Source organism: Melospiza melodia, chromosome Z (genome assembly GCF_035770615.1).
Source record: "Melospiza melodia melodia isolate bMelMel2 chromosome Z, bMelMel2.pri, whole genome shotgun sequence".
Lineage (NCBI taxonomy): Eukaryota > Metazoa > Chordata > Aves > Passeriformes > Passerellidae > Melospiza > Melospiza melodia.
The window spans coordinates 17314824-17335803 of NC_086226.1; the positions used below are offsets into that span (position 1 = coordinate 17314824).

The 20980-nt window shown below is 38.6% G+C and overlaps 1 protein-coding gene across 1 annotated transcript in view; it reads left to right on the forward strand.

Moving 5' to 3' along the window:
* MCTP1 (multiple C2 and transmembrane domain containing 1) overlaps positions 1-20980 on the forward strand; it is a 216462-nt gene that overhangs the window by 150411 nt on the left and 45071 nt on the right. Inside the window, exon 16 of the mRNA XM_063180010.1 lies at positions 14033-14152. Coding sequence (XP_063036080.1) covers positions 14033-14152 — 120 coding nt within the window. The remainder of the gene's footprint in view (positions 1-14032; positions 14153-20980) is intronic.

Sequence of the window (20980 nt, forward strand, 5' to 3'; positions counted from 1 at the left end):
TCAGGGAACTAGAGGGCTGTCAAACTGACCTTGGTGTTTGGGAGGGTTATGGAACAGATATCTTGAGTGCCTTCACGCATCACAAATAGGACAACCAGGGGATCAGGCCTGGCCAGCATGGGTTTAGGAAGGGCAGATCTGGCTTGATCAGCTGATCTCCTTTTATGCTGAGGTTACCAACCTAGTGGATGATGAAAAACTGTGGATGTTGTCTACCTTGGACTTCAGTCACCCCCAGCATTCTGCTGGGGAAGCTGTGTCCTGAGTGACTGAAAAAATGTGTATTCCGTATTTCCTCTATGTCAATCCATGTAGTCTGTTTTAACTGTCACTTTAAGATTCAGCAACCCAGGAAACTGAACTTGTGTGTTTTACACTGGGTTCCCAGAAGGGGGATCCCTTTAGAAACCAGAAACAAATGTGTGTGGAGCTCTTCTTCTGTTGTCTTCTGGCTATCTAGGGGTTGGCATGGGGCAGATCTTTGAGTTGATGCCAAGAAGCTGCATTTTGTAATGCAAAACTTCTCCACAGTGAAATTTGCAACAACTTTTCGCTGCTGCTGCTTTGTGCTGTGCTGTGCTGTTTGGCAAGGTAGTTTTCTTTTGTTCTCCTGAGGCTTTGGAATCTCACAATACTGTTCTCTCCAGCTGCTGCACCAGGCCAGGGGAGATCAAACCCACTGCATGAGTTCCAGCTGCTGCCCGCAGCGGCTGTGCTGTGCTGGGAAGCTTGACCATCTATCTCTCCATGAGTTCCAGCTCCTGAGGGTGGTCAGCATTGCAGCAGCTGGGAAGTTTCTTCCAGCATCCCAGCAGTGTTGATTTGTTTTGGACAAAAAATAGTATTTTGGTTGTTGCTGTTTTTCTTATTAGTAAGCTTTTATTTTTTCACTTAGACCTTCCTACATTCATTTTTCCTTATTGATGAAAGAGGAGTGGTTAAAACTAAAGGGGAAATAAGAGTGACTAAAGGGGAATAAGAGTGACTCACTTTTGAGTCACTCTTTTGTATAACTGTATTAAACTAAGGCAACTGTGGCTTTGGCAAGTGCCCTGGGTTAAGAACTGGCTGGAAGGCTGGGCCCAGAGCATGGGGGTGAATGGTGCTGCAGTTGGTGGTCAGTCACTCCTGGGAATCCCCAAGGCTCAGTATGGGTTCCAGCCCTGCTTAATGTCTTTATTGCTGGTGTGGATGGGGGGATTGAGTGTACCCTCAGTAAGCTGCAGACAGCACTCAGCTGGGCAGGAGTGTTGATCTGCTGGAGCACGAGCAGCCTCTGCAGAGAGATCCGGACAGGCCGGGCCGAGGGGCCCAGGCCGGCGCTGTGAGGTTCACCAAGGCCAGGGCTGGTTCCTGCACTTGGATCACATCAACCCCATGCAGTGCTACAGGCTGGGGACAGAGTGGCTGGAGAGTGGCCCAGGAGGAAAGGACCTGGGGATGCTGACTGACAGCTGGCTGAACGTGAGCCAGAGTGTGCCCAGGTGGCCAAGAAGGCCAATGGCATCCTGGTCTTTATCAGAAATGGTGTGGCCAGCAGGACCAGGGCAGTGATTGTCCCCCTGTGCAGTGGTTCCCCAGCTCAAGTCCTGTGTTCAGTTCTGGGCCCTCCACTTCAAGTAGGACATGGAGGTGTGGGAATGTGTGTCCAAGAAGGGCGACAGAGCTGGTGAAGGGTGTACAGAGCAGGGCCATATGAGGGGCAGCTGAGGGAGGTGGGGTTGTTTAGCCTGGAGAAAAGGAGGCTCAGGGAGACCTGGCCGCTCTCTACAACTGCCTGAAAGGAGGCTGTAGCGAGATGGGGTTGGTTCTTGCAGTCAGTTAGTGACAGGATGAGAACAAAGGGCATCAAGCTGTGTCAGGGGAGGTTCAGTTGGACATTAGGAAGAATTTCTTTACTGAAAGGATGGTCAGGCACTGGAACAGGCTGCCTAGTGAAGGGATAGAGTCACTATCCCTGGATGTATTCAAAACAGGCTGGACCTGACAGTGCTATGGTTTAGCTGACACAGTGGCTTTGGTCGAAGGTAAGACTCGGTCATCTTTGAGGGAGCAAGGAAAGGACATCCATCAGAGCTAATCAGAGGTCTGGTGAGAGTGAGCAGAGGGGTAGAGGAGTCTATACCTGCTGGAATATATACTTGCCTAGAGAACAGGTAGTTGAATTCCTGAGTCTTGCAAAAAGCTTTCTTGAGCATCAGCAAAACATTTATCCCCCTCTCCAGATGCTGTTGTGAAGACATTGACAAAGCAGTGCCATTTTGAGAGTTACCTCGAATGGTAGAGCTGCAGCTCTGAAGAGTCCAGGTCTGCTCACAAATCATCAATCTGCTTCAGTGTGACAGGTCAGTTCCACAGGACTTTATAGATTTATTAAAAACCCAGGTGAAGTTACTCCTGCCTTCCTCTCCTTGGTGTCACCCAAAGCTCAGGAGGAAGGGAGGTAGTGGGGAGTTAGAGAAGGAGAAGTGACATGGAAAAGACAGTCTGCTAAAACGCCAAGTCTGCTCTATTTTTAATAAAAAATACGTGGTTAGTAATTATGCTGTACATACCTCATACATTGTGACTATGAGAATCATAAGATCAAGCCTCCATCTTGAATTTTAAACGTAATTTTTATTTGGACTTCCTAGAAACACAACAGTGAGTAGAGAAGTTTTTCACATGTGCATAAATCTGTGTTAGTGATTCAGGGTTTGAGCAAGAAACTGTACTCCTTTGCCCTAAGGACAGTTTCTTGTTGCGTTTCAAAGACTTTTTATGATTAATGAATGCGTTCAATCTTGTATAAAATTGAAAAAATCTCTTTTAAATTGTAGACAACTTAATAATGAGACTTCTCTAATAGAATATTTAGCTGTTTTGGTTTGGTTGAAAGATCTTGAGACTTGAACAGAGTGTTAAAGTACAGAAGCCATATGGGTATAATTCCAAGTCTTGGGCCCTGCTCATTTAAATTTATGAAATACCTGTTTTCAGAGTTTGGTCCTTTAAAGGAGAACTCTCTGCTTCCTGCCATATGTAGCAAGTTTAAACACACATACAAAATCTGTGTTTATACAACACCACCCCCCTGAAAAAAAAAAACAAACAAAAACCCAAAAACCAAAAAAAAACCCCACCAAACAAAAGCCAAACAAACAAAGTAAAATACTCTGCATTTCCCTATTCACATTTTAAGGATGTGCATTGAAGTAAGCATCTATAAAATGTACTGCTCTTCTTCCGTGGTTGGTAAATGTTATTGATGATGGTCCTGGCTCAAAAAATGCTTTTTAGAGCTGTGAAACATTTCTACGTTCAAGTATGGCTAAACGTGTTGGAGTGGCAATCATCTAAATAAAAGAAATTTAATTCTGCTGAAACAAAAAACTACTGAGGTAGATTCTATGAAACATCATATATTTGGAGTCTACAACACTACTTCCTGCAAATGTGGAGAGAGGAATACAGCTTGGGTTCTAGCATTTGCTGACTGGAAAGATAAACTCTAAAAACAGTATGGTAGTTGTCAGGACACAGATCTCTGTGCTAAATATGATTTAATGTAGTTTGTAAAAATACAGATATAATTAAATTTATTACAGAAAAACAACTGGTGTTTTCAATAACATGAAAATATACTTCTCCCGCAGAAACATCACTCAATGAAAGCAGCAGAAGACAGTTTCTAGGATCATAAGAAAGAAAATATTTTTTCATTGTTGAATTTATTTGTTCTGAAAAATTACATTGCATGTTATAGATTAAAAATCTTATTTCTCAATATATCTTGCAAGAGTGAACCTTAAAATCTGATTTAAAAATACAAAAAACTGTATTGCGGGCTGTTCAATTACAGGGTATAGCCTTTCATTGTTTTGGGTAGGTGATGCCCTATCCAACTTACTGCTGCCCACAGAACTTGCTGTTGCTTAAAAGTATGTGATTCAAAAATGTGAACTTCTGAGTACTGTTCACCTTCACCCTTCTCTTTCAGCCTTCACCTCTCTTGTCTCTTTCCAGCACCTTATATGAATGGTTACTTAACTTTAACCAAAATGTAAGGCAGCTTTCTGTAGTTTTTAACATAATAATTCAGTTCTGTTTGGTAAGTCTATTTCTGATATTCCCTTTTTTTCTTTTCCCATGAAGCACCTCTGTTTTTTTCCAAGATGTCAGTTTTGTGCTTGCCCTCGTTAAACTGGTAACTTATGTACACATTGAGAGAAATCTTTTGGGTGACTGAAAGTGCATCAGACTAAGGTATGAAAAGTGTATTTGTTAACCAGGTATTTGACTCCATTTCTTGTACAACTCCCAGCAGATCAGGAGTTGCTATTCCAGAAAAGGCTGTAGTAGTATGATGTGATTTCTCAAATGCACCTGAGTGGAGCTTTGCAGAACAGAGAAGTTTAGCAAGGGCATGAAGAAGTAAACTCAACCAAAGAAGACTGAGTGGTGATACACTAGTAAATATGCTACTTATGTTATAAATTACATTTGTTTAATAATTCATAACTGATTCTACCAAATTGTGAAGTGACTGTTAGTAGATGTCCTCCCACTCCTTTGTGCTGTGTTTTACAATAAAAAGAGACAAAAATGTACAGGATGTACATATTCATGAACTGCATTCTAACTTCTACATTCTCTTTATCTCACTGAAATATTTGGAGTTTGCACTGTTTGTACTGATAGCAAAAGTCATTGTGTTCTTTATAGTGCAATTTGTTAACTTTTACACAAAAGTATGTGAATATACTTTAGCTTTCTTGGGACCTGCTCTAGTCTACTGTAAGAAATTGTCAGCTAAAAATGACCTTGGAGAGTTTTGTTTTGCATTTTGTTTAAAGAAAGCATTGCAGAATATAATTGCACCTGTGGTACTAGAGAAGAAAAAATACTTGCTTGTCTCAGTGACTTCAGCCTGGGGACAGACTTACAAGTACAGGATTTGGGTTGTTCAAACACCTGGAGCTGCTTCACTCTGTGATCTAAACTATTATTTTCTGCTAAGTTCTCATTTCTGCAACGTACAATTGTACTCTGCACAGAAAAATTTAAAGACTAAAGAAAAGCACATAGCCTACATGCTAACATGTAGATATCTCTGGCATCAAAGTTATTTCAAACAAATCATTTGGGGTCTTCAAAGCTACAGGATGTTCATAGGGAAAAAACTGTAAATAGACTAGAAGGAGTTGGTAACATCAGCCCTAGATTAACATTAGAGCTGTGAATAGGAACAGGCACACATAGCGGTATATGACAGAGCAGACACATATATCGGCAAACACTGAGAAATGAAGTTTTGGAGGCAAAGTCTTGAGATCAATGAAGGAGAATTTTTTTTTAAAGTATGATATAGACTGGGAGATCAAGTTACAATGAATGGCAAGCTTAGCTGAAGTGAATTACTGAAATGAATTTATTAAAATTTATTTACAAATAAGTACATTAAAAGGTAGAAAAACATTTTCCTACATTGTGTGAATAAATTGCAGGTTATGTACTTTAAAGCTGGTCAGTAATAGCGGAACAAATCCTAGGCTTTTTATTTATTTGTTTTTATACAGTTATACTCAACCAATACTCCAGACATCACAAAAGAACATGATGAAGCAGGTCATAAATCATGAGTATGAAAATCAGCCCAGAGAACTCACTGAGGTTGACTGATGGTCTTGAAAAGTTGAAATACTTTCATAATTAGACCTACTTGGACAGAATTTCTTCAATATAACAAGGACATTACTGTTCCAGTTTGTGAAATGAGACTTCAGCTTATGGAAGTGTCTCTCCATAGGGAAGCCAGGCATACTGGTAGTTACCAAACCAAAACACAGTATTTTTGCATTTTATCGCTGGAAATCACAGTCTACTTTAACACCTTCAGCCACAAGGTTTTAGTCTTCATTCATACAGTTTAAATTTTATTGCTGTTGCTTTCACTCTGACAGTTGGTAAAGTGTCGGTTTTCCTACAACCAAAGGACTTAACTTTATCAAAGGTTGTGCTTCCTAAAATCCTTTGATCCTAATGGTCCTTTTATTTTCGTGGTGGTTATTTATGAATGAATAGTGAGGAGGGCTTATTTAGGTTTTCTGACATACCAATGAATAAGGGCACAATTTAAGCATTTGTGAAGTTTATGTCGTTCATATTCACAATTTTTAAAGTAAATTACTTACTTTTCATTAAAAACTATTTCTAACAACTTCTATACAGGTGTTTTGGGAGTTTGTATGTTGTCTGAACTCTGGTAGATGTACAGTGAAGTGTAATTAAGCAGAAGAAGGTCCTAAATATTTTTTCACTATACACAGTTTAATAACTTTTGATGGACAATTTAATTTTAAAATCTTCAGCCTTTTGGGAGGACAGGAGGCTGGTTTAAAGAACATCAGTGTCTCATAAGGCAGTAAGAAAGGAAGAGGGCAATGATAACATTTTGTTCCTAGATTGTCTGAAGAAATTACATTTTTCAAATTTAATTGCAAGATGCAGATGACAGAAAATTGATGCCCGGGTGAAGTGATAAAATGCCTACATAATGAAGGAATATAGATGTGAATATGTAGATCCCTGCTTGCATGCGATCCTTTTCAGCACAACAAAATTTAAAACTGTACAGAGCTCTTAAGATCATCAGTCTATTGTGCATAAATATCTGTAGTTATCTAGCATGATCCATGTTGTGATTTTACACTTCTCACAAAGTCAGCACCTTAGATTTTTCTTCTGAAGTGATTTTTTCTCTCACTGAAGATACTCAGGATCTGTTTGGACACAGTTCTGTGCCACATGCTCTGGGACAACCCTACATGAATAGGGAGGTTGTACCAGATGACCCAGTGTTGTCACTTCCAGGCTTAACCATTCTGTGATTCTGTGAAAATCAATCTGGGAACATCAAAAGCAGTTTTTTACTTGGAAAATAATATATAGAGCAGTTTTTAGGTAATGTCACTTAGACAAAATGTGGGCCATTCAGTGAACAGTTGGGTATTGTTCAGAAAATGTGGTATTAAGATGGAATGGAGGTTCAGTGACCCTAATAGCCCCATTCTTAGATGTGCTTTTGATGTTATGTACCCTAGTTGGTCATTGATGCCAGGTGTCAGTGCTCATAGAAATTTCTCATAGTTTGTCAGCATTTTTGCAGTCTGACAGAAAAAATACATCTTGAAACGGCCTGTGAATGGCAGGAGGCTGTTTGTATGGGAATTCCCTTAGTGAACTATATTTTGCCCTTTAATTTTATCCTGGATACTAACTATCCAGATGTAATAATGCAGCTCAGAAACTCTTAAATGAAGGGGGGAAAAAATGACACAGAGATTCCACATTTTAAAAATATTTTTGAGTAGTATAATTTTTATTTCCACCTAACTTTTCTTAGTAGATAGACTAGCAACTCGTTACAGCAGTACAAATTTTATGTCTGCAATCCATGTGCTGTTTAAAATGGCACTTCATTTGTGGCTCTGAGTTTTGCACTCTTGAAGTTGTTGATATTCTCAAAGTAAAGATTGTGGTACTTCTGAAAAATGATTTTGAAACATTTGTTAGAAGTTGTAAGGAAAATAATTATTTGTAAGCAAATAATTAAATAAAAATTTCGGAATTTTAAATAAAACATTTTGTTGGTGCTGACAATCTTGTAGACATGCAACATACATTATGGTGTGATTGGATAGCAGTATCAGCACAAAGCAAAGGTTGTTCTGGCTGTCAATGGTTTCACAAACAAACTGGGTGGTTTGATGCAGATCAAGTGAGTCACATCTAGTTTTCAGAATTGTTGCTTTAGTAACAAGTGGATACACTACACATGGATAAAAGAGTGAGATTAAATAGAGCCTGGGGTTTGTTGTACAGATTCCCAGCATGGAAAACCTGTGAGGAAAAATGTCCTACCTAGTAAGTCCTTATGTTGCTTTTTTTAATTTCAGATATTGAAGCTAAAGATTAAAATTATTCCAGTGTGTTAACAGTTTCAGAATGTATCACATTTTAATGTCTTTCACAATTCATCATTAATATTCTTTGAGCTTACCATTAGTCTTTTCTTATTTTCTTCTTGTCATCTAATGCCGTCGTTTACTGAAATTTTCTTTTGGTATGTTCTTCTAGATGCAGGACCAAGTGCTCTAGCAAGCTAATATATAGCTTTCAATACATCAAAATACATCAAAAGCCCCATTTGGACTGTCATTAATTAATACTTCATCTGTTCTGTTAAGTTCTTGTTTTATTCGTCATGAATGTATCTCTTTTTTCTCTTTCTACATGAAACAAATAGAAAGAATGCTAATAAAAATCGAAATTGAACTCAGGGAACTAAATCTAAAGTGAGCTCAGTTCTTCTAATTCCAGCAAAGAGAGAAAGAATTCAAACAAATCCATGTTAGTTTCTGAGATAAAGGAAAATATCTTAGAGAATAAAATTACTAATTATTATACATTTCTCAGACTCCCAAGACCTCAGGCACTTTAAAAAGAGAACCAACACTAATCCAAGGTTGAACTGAAAATTTGTCAAAATAAAGCAAGTGGGAATTTTATAGGGTTTTTTCTGTATTTTTTACATGTTGCATGCTTTTATTATTTTATTATTATACTGCACCTCCTCCTAGCACTCAGGTAATTGGAACTAAAATTGCAAGACTGATAAGAAAAACTGCTGGAGTATACTTTAGAGTAGGTTTAAAAGGCATATTTCTTCCAGACTTACCTGAATGAAGGCAGTGCATTTGGAGTGGATTCCTATAAGTGTTTACATTAATGGTAGTGTATTTGAGATCTCTTGCAGCTAAAAGAAATGCTTCCTAATTTTTTTAATAAAATTATTGTACAAGATCAGTGGAGTTGTGATTGCTAGAACTAACTGACTACTTCCATAATGGAAGAAGCTAGCATCTATCTAAAGTACAATACAAAGTAGTTGCCAGTGTTTCATAGTATAAAACGCCATGCAGGAACCTTAAAACCTGCAGTCCTTGGTACAGTCTGTATCAAGCAGATACAGGTTTTGTCTCATTCTTTCTAGTCCTGTGAGAATACATCAAGGGACAAATCCTCAGGTGATAAAATTGCCATTTTAAGCTTAAACGGTAAAAGGAAGATCCTGTGATTGGAGTGCAGTAGTTCGAGCTGTAGATACTGTCTATTTGTGATTGTGCCAAAAAGCTGTGCAGCCAATTTTTGTGTTTCCAGGGTAATCAAGAGATTGGTTACAAATATAAGGCAAGGATATAGATAATATGTAAATAAGGCTGTAGAGATATTCTGTGAAAATGATCAAGGAAAGCCACAATTTAAGAAGGACACTGCAGCATGAGTGTTGTGCCCTGTGTGAGACAATGGCAGTAGGGATGTCTGTGTTTTGCTTTATTCCCAACACATTACAGCTCATGGCTCTGGGTGCTACCAGTGCCAGTATCTGGTCCACTGAACTCAGGCATTTCTGTGGAATTAACATTTTCTAGTTTTGTCATAAAGCTTTCAAACAGCAGTTCTTGCAGCCCTCTTTCAATATGTCCTCTGGTCTCTTCTGTACCTGAGGATGAGGTCAGTGTCCCCTGTAGGGTTGATCCTTTTTTTTTTACATGCTCTTCCCTGCTAGCAGTCAAAACAGAAGCAAAAGGAAAAAAGGAGAAGAGTTGAGAAAAACGGGGGTTACTGCTGTGAAGTGGGTGCAAACAGGATTTTGTTAAAAATGAAAAGAGGTTGGGTGGAGGTAGATAAAAAGAAATCTGAAATAATTGTTCTGTAGAATATGGCCTTTCCACAGAAAGGCAGAAATCTTTCTTTTCACTTCTGTCAGAAGATAGTCAAACAGAGAATCTCGTCTCTTAATTAGAAAAAAAAATACTCATCAAACACATCTCATCACTGGAAAGCTAATGATCCACAGCTGCTAGTCTGAAAGGGCAGGCTTTTTTTCTCAACAGTAGGAAGCGTTAATAATTTTGGATAAGATTTCTTTTTAAAATATACTGTAGTTTGCAAAAGAATAGGATATTCAATATCCTAACTTAAATTAATTTTTGAAGTGTTGTACACTAGGGATAGTGTCATGTGTCTCTCTGAGTGATGACTTAATGCGTGTCTCTCACTAAGAGTGTCAACTGAAAATGACCAGTTCATGCCTGTGACTCTGAAAACTTTGATCTCATGGGAGAGATGAAAAAAGCCCTTCTTATATTCTTCTGTATAGGAAATGGCAGTTGTATTAAACTGTAACCTTTGAGACACACTCATCTCTCAAAATAGTTAGCTTGTTTCAGTAGTGATGACCATCCTTTTTTTACACACACAGAGCCATTATTTTCCTGGAAGTTATGATGTCAGATACCATCCACTAGATGCTTTGCAGACATGGACAACTCTCAGAACTGTTCTTTTATACTTATTTGTTAGCTTTTCTGGTTTGCTTTGTGTATGGGACTTTTTGGCCTATACTTGCTTAATGGAATGTTGGCTTACTTCTCCACCTTTCATGAAGATTTGTACATATTGCTTCCTTCTTCTCTTTCACGTCCGCTATCAGGCCTTTCATCCATAAGAACTGAGTCCTGGAGTTTTCTTGCTGTTCTGCACCAGATTTTGGAATTGCTCCTGTTTACTTAAAAGTTTTGCCTGATACTGGAAATCTGCTTGTTTTCTCTCATACACATTTCATGAGTGCATTTCTTGTCTGGGAAGAATAATGAGGCCATTTAGGTCAGAGGGCCATAACTGTACTGGTCTCATGCAGCACACATATCATTTGTGTTGCAATGTTTGTGTAGTGCCTGGCTGACACCGTTGCCTAAAAGGAGGAACTGGTTAAAATTCAGACAGACTAGATGGAAATTAAGGTGGCAGGTCAGCAAAATCATCTTCAGGAGATGACAGGTGTAATATCAACATTTTGAATGGCATGTCCTTACAATTTGTAAAAAAGGTAATATCTTAATATGTTTTACTGGCTGTACTGTAAGGAATTAATGCCCTTGAAGATCATTTGGCCTTTAGAAACTTCAAGGGAGAAGTGTTTGAATTGGAATTCATCAATATTCTGGAGTACAGAGCACATGATGGCCATGTTCCTCAGACTCTAGTCAGGTCCATGTCTTCTGAGACTGTGTGTAGATTGTTGGCTTTTTTCCTCTGGGGCCAGGGAGTGTTTAAATAGTACTTCATTTCTTAACCACTTTTTAACCAAAGTTCAGCTGGGGCCCTGATAAAGACTGTATGTGTTGCCTTTTCTCAACAGGTAATCTCTAATATTTACTTTTTTGGTACTTTGTGCTTTTTGCTGGCTTCCAGAGCACGCTTCAGTGTGCATTCATTGACTCGGTATTTCTGGGGTTAAAGCATGCAAGGGTATTTTGTTTTTCTTTTGAGACACAAAATTTGTTGCAAGTTGGTTACATCTGATTTGCCACTCTCTTTTATACAGCAAGGTCACAGAGCAGTTCTTGAATGAGATGAGATGTTGCTTGCTTCTATTGTGGTTTTAAGCCTAGCTGGAGATGAAACACCACACAGCCATTTGCTCAAATGTCTCCTCTCTTCCCCCAGATCCTGGTGGAATGAGGAGGAGAATTGAAGTTTCTACATTGAGATAAGAACAGTTTAATGATTGAAAGTAAAGTGAAATGCCATAATAAAGGGAAATAAAAATGGTAATAAAATAGTAATAAAAAATACCCAAACAAAACAATGCAATGCAGTTTCTCACCACCTACTGACCCTTGTCAGACCCCTCTTCCTGAAACCACATTACCCACCGTTCTGGGCAAGTCCGCCTGGTTTATATCCTGAACATGATGCTCTGTGATGTGGAAATACCCCTTTGGTCTGTTCCAGTTGTCTGTGCCAGCTGTGCTCCCTCCCAGCTTATTTTGAATACCTTCCACTGGCAGAGCATGAGGCAAATTGAAAAAAGGCCCTTGACTTTGGATAAACACAACTTAGCAAAAAACCCAAAACATCAGTGTGTTATCAGCACCGTTCTCATTCTGAATCCGAAACAACTGCTAGGCAGAGTTAACTCTACCTTAACTGAAACCAATACAGCTTCTTAGGCATTACCATGTCTAACAGATTTTCTTTTAAACTAAACAACCTTAATTTTTTTTTCTTTCAAATGTAAAACTTCTAGAAATGCCAATATCCTTGTTTTTGTATCAAAAACACTGCTTTTCAGTTCTTTTAGTAATTATCATGTTTGTCTTGCAGTTTCATAGGCTTGCATATACATACTAAAAAGGGGTAGAAAGTATGGGGGTGAGGTAAGTTACCTGATGTTGAGAAAGATTACCTAAGATTTAGAACTATTTTTTTGCTTTCTCTGTGGGTGCTTGTATTTGATAAGATTATTTTGTTGTAACTCCAAACAAAAATCTAGCAGAAGACTCCAAACAAAAAATCTAGCTGAGGACTATTAAAATCTGCATTTTATTCTTACTGATCTTTACATATATCTTGATGGCTAATTTGGGAAAATGAGCTCTGTTTTGGTTTACCTAGGTATTGGCATTGCTTTAGGTTTGTGAGTTCTGTAGCACAACACCTTCAATCCTTTTAGAAGGTATTAAAAGTAATAATATTCAAAATCTTTACCATTTGGATGAAAAGGCTTATCAAGATTTCTGGATGTTTATCCAGCTCTAGTATGTAGTACAATTTGCTTTCACTTTTTTGTTGTTGTTGTTGTTTTGTGTTGTTTGTTGAAGAAAACAAACCCCGGTTGTGGCTACAGCTACAGGTTCATTGATAGGGAAAATTGGAGGTAAAAATGGCTTTAGTTTGGCCTGTAGTCCAATTATTTTTTTTTTTTATTTCCTGTAAACAATTAATTTTATAGCAGCATTGGTCAGGAACAATGTCTAGACAGTGGTGTATGGAGCTGGTGGTGGGATGGGTTTCTCCGGCAGTGGGATGACCAAGTTGATCCCATGCTGAAGACCAGCCCCAGTTACTTAGGCACATATCTCTAGGAGATGTAACCCAACCAGGCTTCTGGCAGCCCCTGGTCACAGAGCACTTGAGCTGTTTTGAGCTAACACTGCAATAAATCAAAGTTTTCAAAGTGGTGGACTTAGGTGGCTTCTCAGCATTCTTCTTAAACCTATTTTTGATGAATCCACAATCAGTTCTATTTTACTATACTTTCTATAAAATAATCATATGATTTTAGCTTTTACTGTGATTTCTTGCTAGTTTTCCATCCAAAAGACTTCTGATTGCTACTTCTGTTTGTTTGTATGACATTAGTACAAAATGACGATATTCTTTTTTTCTAAATAGCAGATTAGTATTTAATCAACTTTTGTGCCACCTTTACACTGCTAGAGGGTTGTTTCAAAGCTATAAGCAGATTCAATAACATGTTGAGGTCTTCTTTAAATTTATCATATCACTGTGACCTACAAGAAAAATGGAGAGGGACTTTTTACTAGGGTATGTAGTGATACAAGAGGTAATGGATTTAAACTGAAAGAGGAGAGGTTTAAATTAGATATTAGGAAGAAATTCCTTACTGTTGAGGATGGTGGCACTGGAACAAGTTGCCCAGAGAAGTTGTGAATGCCACATCTCTGCAAGTGTTCAAGGCTAGGTTGGATGAGGCTCTGAGCAGTCTGATCTAGTGAAAGATGTCCCTGCTGTGTTGAGGGGAGTGGATCTAGGTGGCCTTTAAGGTCCTTTCCAATCCAAGTCTTTCTATGATTCATAAAAGCAACTAACCTTTCTTAAAATGCAATCTTATTTTTATGCTCTTTTGCATTATTCACAAAAGCATCATTTTATGAGAGAACGATTAATATTCTTCTTGATGACAGTACATCAATTTTTCTTTTCCAAGAATTAAGTAGGAGGGATTGGGAAGGGTAGTAGTTGTATTTTGGAGGTAAGTGTGAGTCAGCAAAGTGGTTGAACAACACTCCACAAGGAGAGGTGGATTTCTTTAGAATTGTTTCAGTTTATTGGTCTTAACTCTGCACAAGATTTTAATGCTGATTTCAATCACTTTTCTTCCTGCTCTGTCTTCTAGCTTTTTCTTTTTGTGGTCTGGAACTTTGAGCTCTACATGATACCACTGGCTTTGCTGCTGCTGCTGGCATGGAACTACTTCTTGATCGTATCAGGAAAAGATAACAGGCAACATGATACAGTAAGTCTTCTCTACTTCAAGGGCATATATGTTCTTTGCTTTTTTTAACTAGGTAAAATTTTTAAACTGGGTTAAATATGATATCTTTTTCAAAATGTCTCCCTTCACAATGTTCGATGGACAGTTTTCCCACCTGCAATTTAATTTTATTCTGGCTGTCCAATATAAGTGAGTCTGATTTTGTTGAAATGCCATTTTAAAATACAATAGAACATGCATTATCTAGACAATCTGTTTTGTGTGGGAGCAGAGAGGCTTATTTCCTATTTGAGGAAAAGGCAAACTCTTTGAAATTATTTTATATGGCTAAGTCCTTATGTTGTATTTTGTATTAACACGTTGAATTTAAAAATTAAAATTATTCCAGTTTGTTAACAGTTTCAGAATGTATCACATTTTACTGTATTTCACAATTCATCATTAATATTCTTTGAGCTTAATATTAGCCTTTTCTTATTCTCCTCATTTAATGCCATCATTTAATTAACATGTAGTTGGGATATAATGTAGGAAACATTTACTAATAAATGGTATTTATTAACAATATTAAAATGGTTTAAATTTTCAGAAGTACATATCAAAAGTTGAAGTTGGATTTTATGCTGTACAAATTTTCCAGCATCCAGGCAGTTAAAAGGTTTTGCATGCCGTACTGCTAAGCCTTCCTTATGAATTTGATATTTGTACTAGTTTTTGTATCCCAAGAGCAGTATGTTGTCTACTATTTTATGATCTGAATAGATAACTGAATGGGCAGGAGAAAAATCTAAAACAGATTAGATAATTGGTGTCTGAGGACAGTGGTTAATGGAGGTCAGTAACAAGTGGACTACCACAGTACAAGGTCCTGTTTAACACCTCTTCCAGTGATGTCTAGGAGATGATAGTGCACCCCCATCAAGTTTTTGGGTTACATCAGTTGTGTGGGACCATTTGACACTCTGGATCTGCCACTCAAAGGGATCGAAGTGGGTTGATTAAATGAACTGATAGGAGCCCCATGAAATTCAGAAGGAAGAATCCTGCTTTTGGGGAGAAATAACCTGTTGCAGTGATAAAGAGTGGGAATTGATTGTCTGAAAGCAGCTGTCTGAACTGGGCCTAGGGGTCTTAGAAGGCAGCAAGGTGATCAGAAGCACGGGTAGTGGATTGAGGGAAGTGGTTATCTCCACTCTTCAGCACTTGCCAGAATGCATCTAGGATAGTGTCCAGTTTGGGCCATGCCAGTTCAAGAAAGTCATTGACGGACCTCAGCAAGTTCAGTGAAGGGCTACCAACATGATCAGGGGCTTAAGCCCTCATCACCCAGCCCTTGAAGAGAAGCTGAGGGAAGTGGACTTGAAAGATCCTGGCAAATAAAAGGCTTTTAGTGACTGGAACGCCCTATAAGGAGGTTAACAAGAAGATGGAGCTAGACTGCACAAGTGATCTGTGGTGGTAGACGCAACAAACTTCATTTGAAACAAAAGAGGTTCAGACTACAAAACCTTTTTTGCTATGAGAATTGTTAAGCAGTAGAAGAGAATGCTTAGGAAACTGCAGTTACTATAGAAAGTTTCCAGGAACTGACTGAGTAAAGCTCTGAGGAACCTGATCTGACCTCATGGCTGACCCCACTTTAAGCAGGAGCTTGGAAATCCCTTCCAGCCTGAATGATCCCCTAATGTATTGCAACTGCAGTTATTAGAACCCATACAGCCCTGATCCCAACACTGTTGCTACCTGTCTGCATCACTAAGACTGTTATGTTTCCAAGGATCATCTAAAAATAAGGGTGGGAATGATGAAGGTATTCCCTAATCCCAAATGTGATTGACATTTATGGAAAAAGCTTAAGATCAAGATTTAAAACATGCAATACTTAAAACACAGCCCATTGTCTCCTGATGGCCGAAATGCTTAAAGCTTCTCAACCTGAAGATTTCATGAGTACCTGAAATCCCTGGTGAAAGGAGAAATTTTATTTGTGAGCATACAAATATTTTTAATTTCTCTCTGAAGTACCACCTGCCTAGGAAGATTATCTGATCATGTAACTTTTCTAACAAACTAATGAAGCTAGTGATGGACTCTCAGTTAAGAATGGACTCTCCTAAAATTCTCCTCTTGCTTAGAGTGCTTCATACCAAGGTAATACAGCCTATTATCAAGCCACCTTGTTGATCCCAAATATTTGGTATCTGTGCCATTAATGGCCTTGTTTTTATAATGATTTAAGTTTGGTTATCATCTTGTTGAGCATCTACCTTGGGTGAAGTCATTTGCAGATTTATTGTAAGCCTTTCTAATTAACTCATGAGTCTTCAGTATCATTAGAATAGGAGTAATTTAAAATACCTACATTTTCCTGTGCAGAGTGTAAATTTCATCTAAATTAATGAAGCAATGTTTCCTAGCAGCTAGAGAATGTTTCAGCATTCACACGATCTGACTTCTTTCTCCAAGTCATCAGAGATTCCTTGTATGTCTCTGTGAAATAATTTGCTATTTTATCTTAGATATATCATCTAACTTCAGAAGTTGCTTTGAAATCCTAAGGCTAATGATAAGACACAAAGATAAGTGTATTTGCTACCTGATTAACATTAGACAAGCATAGTTAAAAATTGTATATGGTCTATACTTGTTTAATGTCTATGGAACATACTTAAATTTGGGACCATGCAAAGCAGCGCAGAAGAGTTGATTTCCATTTTAATATCTCTTTGAGAAATCAATTTTCAATTGTCTCATCAGTCAGGTGCTAGGGACCACACTTCTGCTGGTCAATGATTGGTTACACTGAGTTTCTGTCTGGATATTGCACACAGACCAGCCTTAACTCATCCATGTTTGACCATCTCTCTAGATAAGATACCATTTGCTTTTTCCTTTTGGGCATCAGGTTTTTTTGGAAGTAGTTTGAAACTTATTTCCTCATGGAGAAATTCACCTGCCAAGCAAGGATCTGGGTTCTTCTATTATAACATGAACCTGTGCTTCTTGTTTGAATGCAGGTACAGTTATTTTGCCATTTATTACTACTCCTAACAAGTAATATATGCAAATTCCATTCTTGAATTCAAGGTGCAATATGGTTGGGGCAAGGGGAAGGCCCAACCGTATTTCCTAGTAGGAGATAAGTCAGTTGGAATGCCCAACAGAGGTGAAGCAGTGTACTATATCTCCATAGATTCAGTTGGACTCCTTGTGGGATTGATGATCGTTGTGGTTGTAGTCTAACCCTGATGCAAATTTCCAAAAGAAGCATTGGATTCCCTATCTTTTGTACATTTTGATCAAGATTAGTTGTATTTCTGAAAGATATGCTCTCATGAAATAGGAACTCTTGCATTAAACATTGGGGTAAGAGACTGTAGATAGATGTAAACTTAATGGATAATTCTAAACAGAACTAAAACAAATCAATTTCTGTCATTGAGTCACGTGGCAGGTGTAAAAATCTGACGGTATTAGGCGGGGAAAAAATAACTAAGATGGCATTCTTAAGGCTGCCTTCTGAATTCTGCAGTAACATTTTTGCCTGAAGTACATCCTGCTGCTTTCTCCAAAGATACTTACACTTCCTTATAATTGTACTCCTGAGTATCTGATCTCACAAAATAATTTATTTTTAGCATAGCTGTTGTTCTACTAAACCATGATCACCTAAACGCACAAGATTAGAACTGAGTGAATCTTACAAGGCTGGGATTTTTTTTTCTCCTGCCTTTTTTCCATCATCTTTTTTACATCGTCTGTGGGGTAGCTATCAACTACTGTGTTTCTGGCACCACTCCCTGCTGCTCCTTGTCATCTCTGCTGGATTTGTGTGGTGGGGAGAGGTGATGCCCTTATACACAATAGAGCATGGTATGGTGACTGACTGCAAACTAACAAAAAGTATGGTCGATTTAAAAGCTTATTTTCAGTATTTTTAAGTAGTTGTTTAATACTTTGATGGTTTCACATACACCAAAAAAAGCCCCTCACCTTTGCAACCTGGAGCAAACAGCAGCGCTTCTGTCTGGTGTCTGCAATCTTCTATTTCTAAGCAAAAGTCAGAGTCATTTATAACTGCATGGAATTAGTGGGGAAAAAGTTTTGTTGGTTTTGGTTTGGTTTTTTTTGGGTTTTTTTGTTTTTTGGTTTTTTTTGCTACTTGTGCATTTCTACTTCAGGATATGTTCCTGACTGCCTGCTGGAGCTGCCTAACTTGAGGAATGGTCAGATAATCTCTCAAAGTTATTTAAAATGTTCCCACTATCCAGCTGTTCTTGTCCCTTTCCCTGGGATGAAACAGTGGATTGTATGGTTGGAGCATGTCATAGGGAGATTAAACACAGTTTGCATAGCTATGAATCTTATTTTTACCCTGTGTACATAAGCCTGGGTACCACAATTAGGACAAACTGTGACAATCTCTCAGCTGTTGATCCATAATGCTTAACTGCTGTAACAGGCACAGTGGATCTCCTCTGGTGACACTGTTCTTGTCATGACCAAATAGGTTGCAGACAGGGAGTGCAGGTAATTTTCTCCTCCATCCTGCCTGTGGAGGACTGTGCACATCCGGGAGGACAACAACCAGTTGCACAGCTCTTATTGACAGCAGGGACTTGGTTTTTACAACTGGGGGATACTTTTTGAGGACTGAAGACTACTAGGAAGATACTCACTTCACCACATGGGGCAAAATCTTCTTTCCCAGAAGCTGTCCAACCTGACGAGGAAAGCATTGAACTAAAAATAAATGGGGGAGGGAGGTGATGGTGACCCATAAAAGTGATTCATCAAGTGAGGAATCACAGAATAGTGTGATTTGGAGCAGCATCTTCTACCAGACCAGGTTGCTCAAAGCCCTGTCAAACCTGGCCTTGGAACTCTGCCAGGGATAGGGCACTCATAGCTTCTTTGGGCAACCTGTTCCAGCTCCTCCCTTGCCTCACAATGAAGAATTTCGTCCCAATATCTAATCTAAACCTGCCTTCTGTCAGTTTGAAGCTACTGCCCCTTGTCCTGTTGTGAAATTGGTGGTCTGAGTTGGCAAGAAAAGGGTGCAGGGTGAATGGCCAAGGAAGCCCTCAAAACCAGTCCAACAAGACAGATGTGCCCCTCAGGCCAGGCATAGGCACACAAATAAGGAAGTGGCTCTGGAAAAGTCTCTCACACCCTCTCTCAGAACCAGCATGTCAGAGGGAAGTATATTAGTGTGCACATTAGGTACAAAAGTGTGCACAATATAGGAACCAGCAGGAGTTCAGAGGTCCACGCGCAGCTACATTCATTCACAATCACAGAGACGTGGTGAAATTGCTGTCATGTCCATTACACAGTGTATGTATTCTGGCTTTTTATCAGCACAGGCTGGGAAGGTGAGGAGTGGGAGTTACTTTTCATTCCAGCAAAGGGAAGATCATGAGGGGATCAAAGCATCTTGCATATAAGGAGAAGCTGAGCAAGCTGGAACTGTTCTGCATGGAGGAAGGTTCTTGATGATGTGTACAAATGGCTGAAGGGAGTGGGAGAGAGACACAGCCTCTTCTCAGTGGTGCTCCATCACTGGACACTATCAATGCCCACAAACCAAAATATGTGAAAATTCATCTGAACACAAGAAAGCACTTTCATTGTAACTGTGGTGACAACCAAGGCCAGATTGCCATGACAGGTTGTGAAGTGTTCATCTGTGGAGATATTCAAGACCTTTCAGGACATGGTCTTGGGCAACATCCTCGGAGGTGACCTTGTTTGAGTAGGGAAGTTCGGCTTGATGATATCTGCTTGATTAGGGAGGATAGGATGGCCCTGCCAACATCTGCCACTCTGATATTCTCTCAACTGAAGATACTAATATTTCTCTCCTTTTGGTCTATTATTTTTTAAAGTAATTTAACATTTAATAGAAGAATAATGCACATTCTCAAAGGTACCCGTGAATGTTCTTCTCCCATATATATTCCCATGGAAAAGTGATCACTTCACATCTTGCAGGGATAGTTAATACTTAGAACCTTTAAGGAAATATTAAGTAGCCAATTTCCTCTTGAATTTATGAGATGCACATGTCATTGCATAGCAAATTATGCTAAACAGCTGGGAGTTAATGCACCATACACAATTATTTTATGAATTTGCATAGTAGAGTGTATATGCATATATATAAAAAACTATCTTTTAAGAATTATATAAAGTGACAAGGCATCTTCTAATTTTATTGTAGGTTTTCTCCTCCATAGACTTTGATGATTTGAGAACAGAAGAAAAATAATTTTATTAAAGACGGCCTTTTATTCTAAGATTTTAAGTAGTTTTGTCTGAGTACTTTCCTGTAGTCCTCCAATATGACGACTCAAATCTTCACGTGTGTTCTGGAAATTGCCAAGTTAGAAAAAAAACCAAAAGTGAAAATGGGAAGAATTATGCTTATGAATATATCCATCTCAGTGAATTCTTTTTCTTCACTCAAGAAAAGGTGATCAGCACAATGAGCTTGAGTAGGTCATAGAAGCCCAGCTCACTTCCCCATAGGAGATTTTTTCTGATTAGAATCCTATCACTTTGTTCTAGGAGCCAGGCATCAGTGTCTGTCAGAGCACTGTCAGGTGGATTTGTTGCTGCTTCTGTTTGGGGCAGAGTCCCACTTTGCAGTGCATTCAATGCATAAATTAACTCTAACAGAAAAGTGCCTGACTTTAATCAGCTGTTTTCCTAGAAGAAGGAAAACTGAGTTACCAGGTAAGTTAACAAAGCCATAACTTGATTTTTTTCCTGATTTTTCACTTTATGAGGTTAAAAACTGTGACCTTACGGTCCCTACATTCAAAGGCTTTCATGTGCCGATGAATA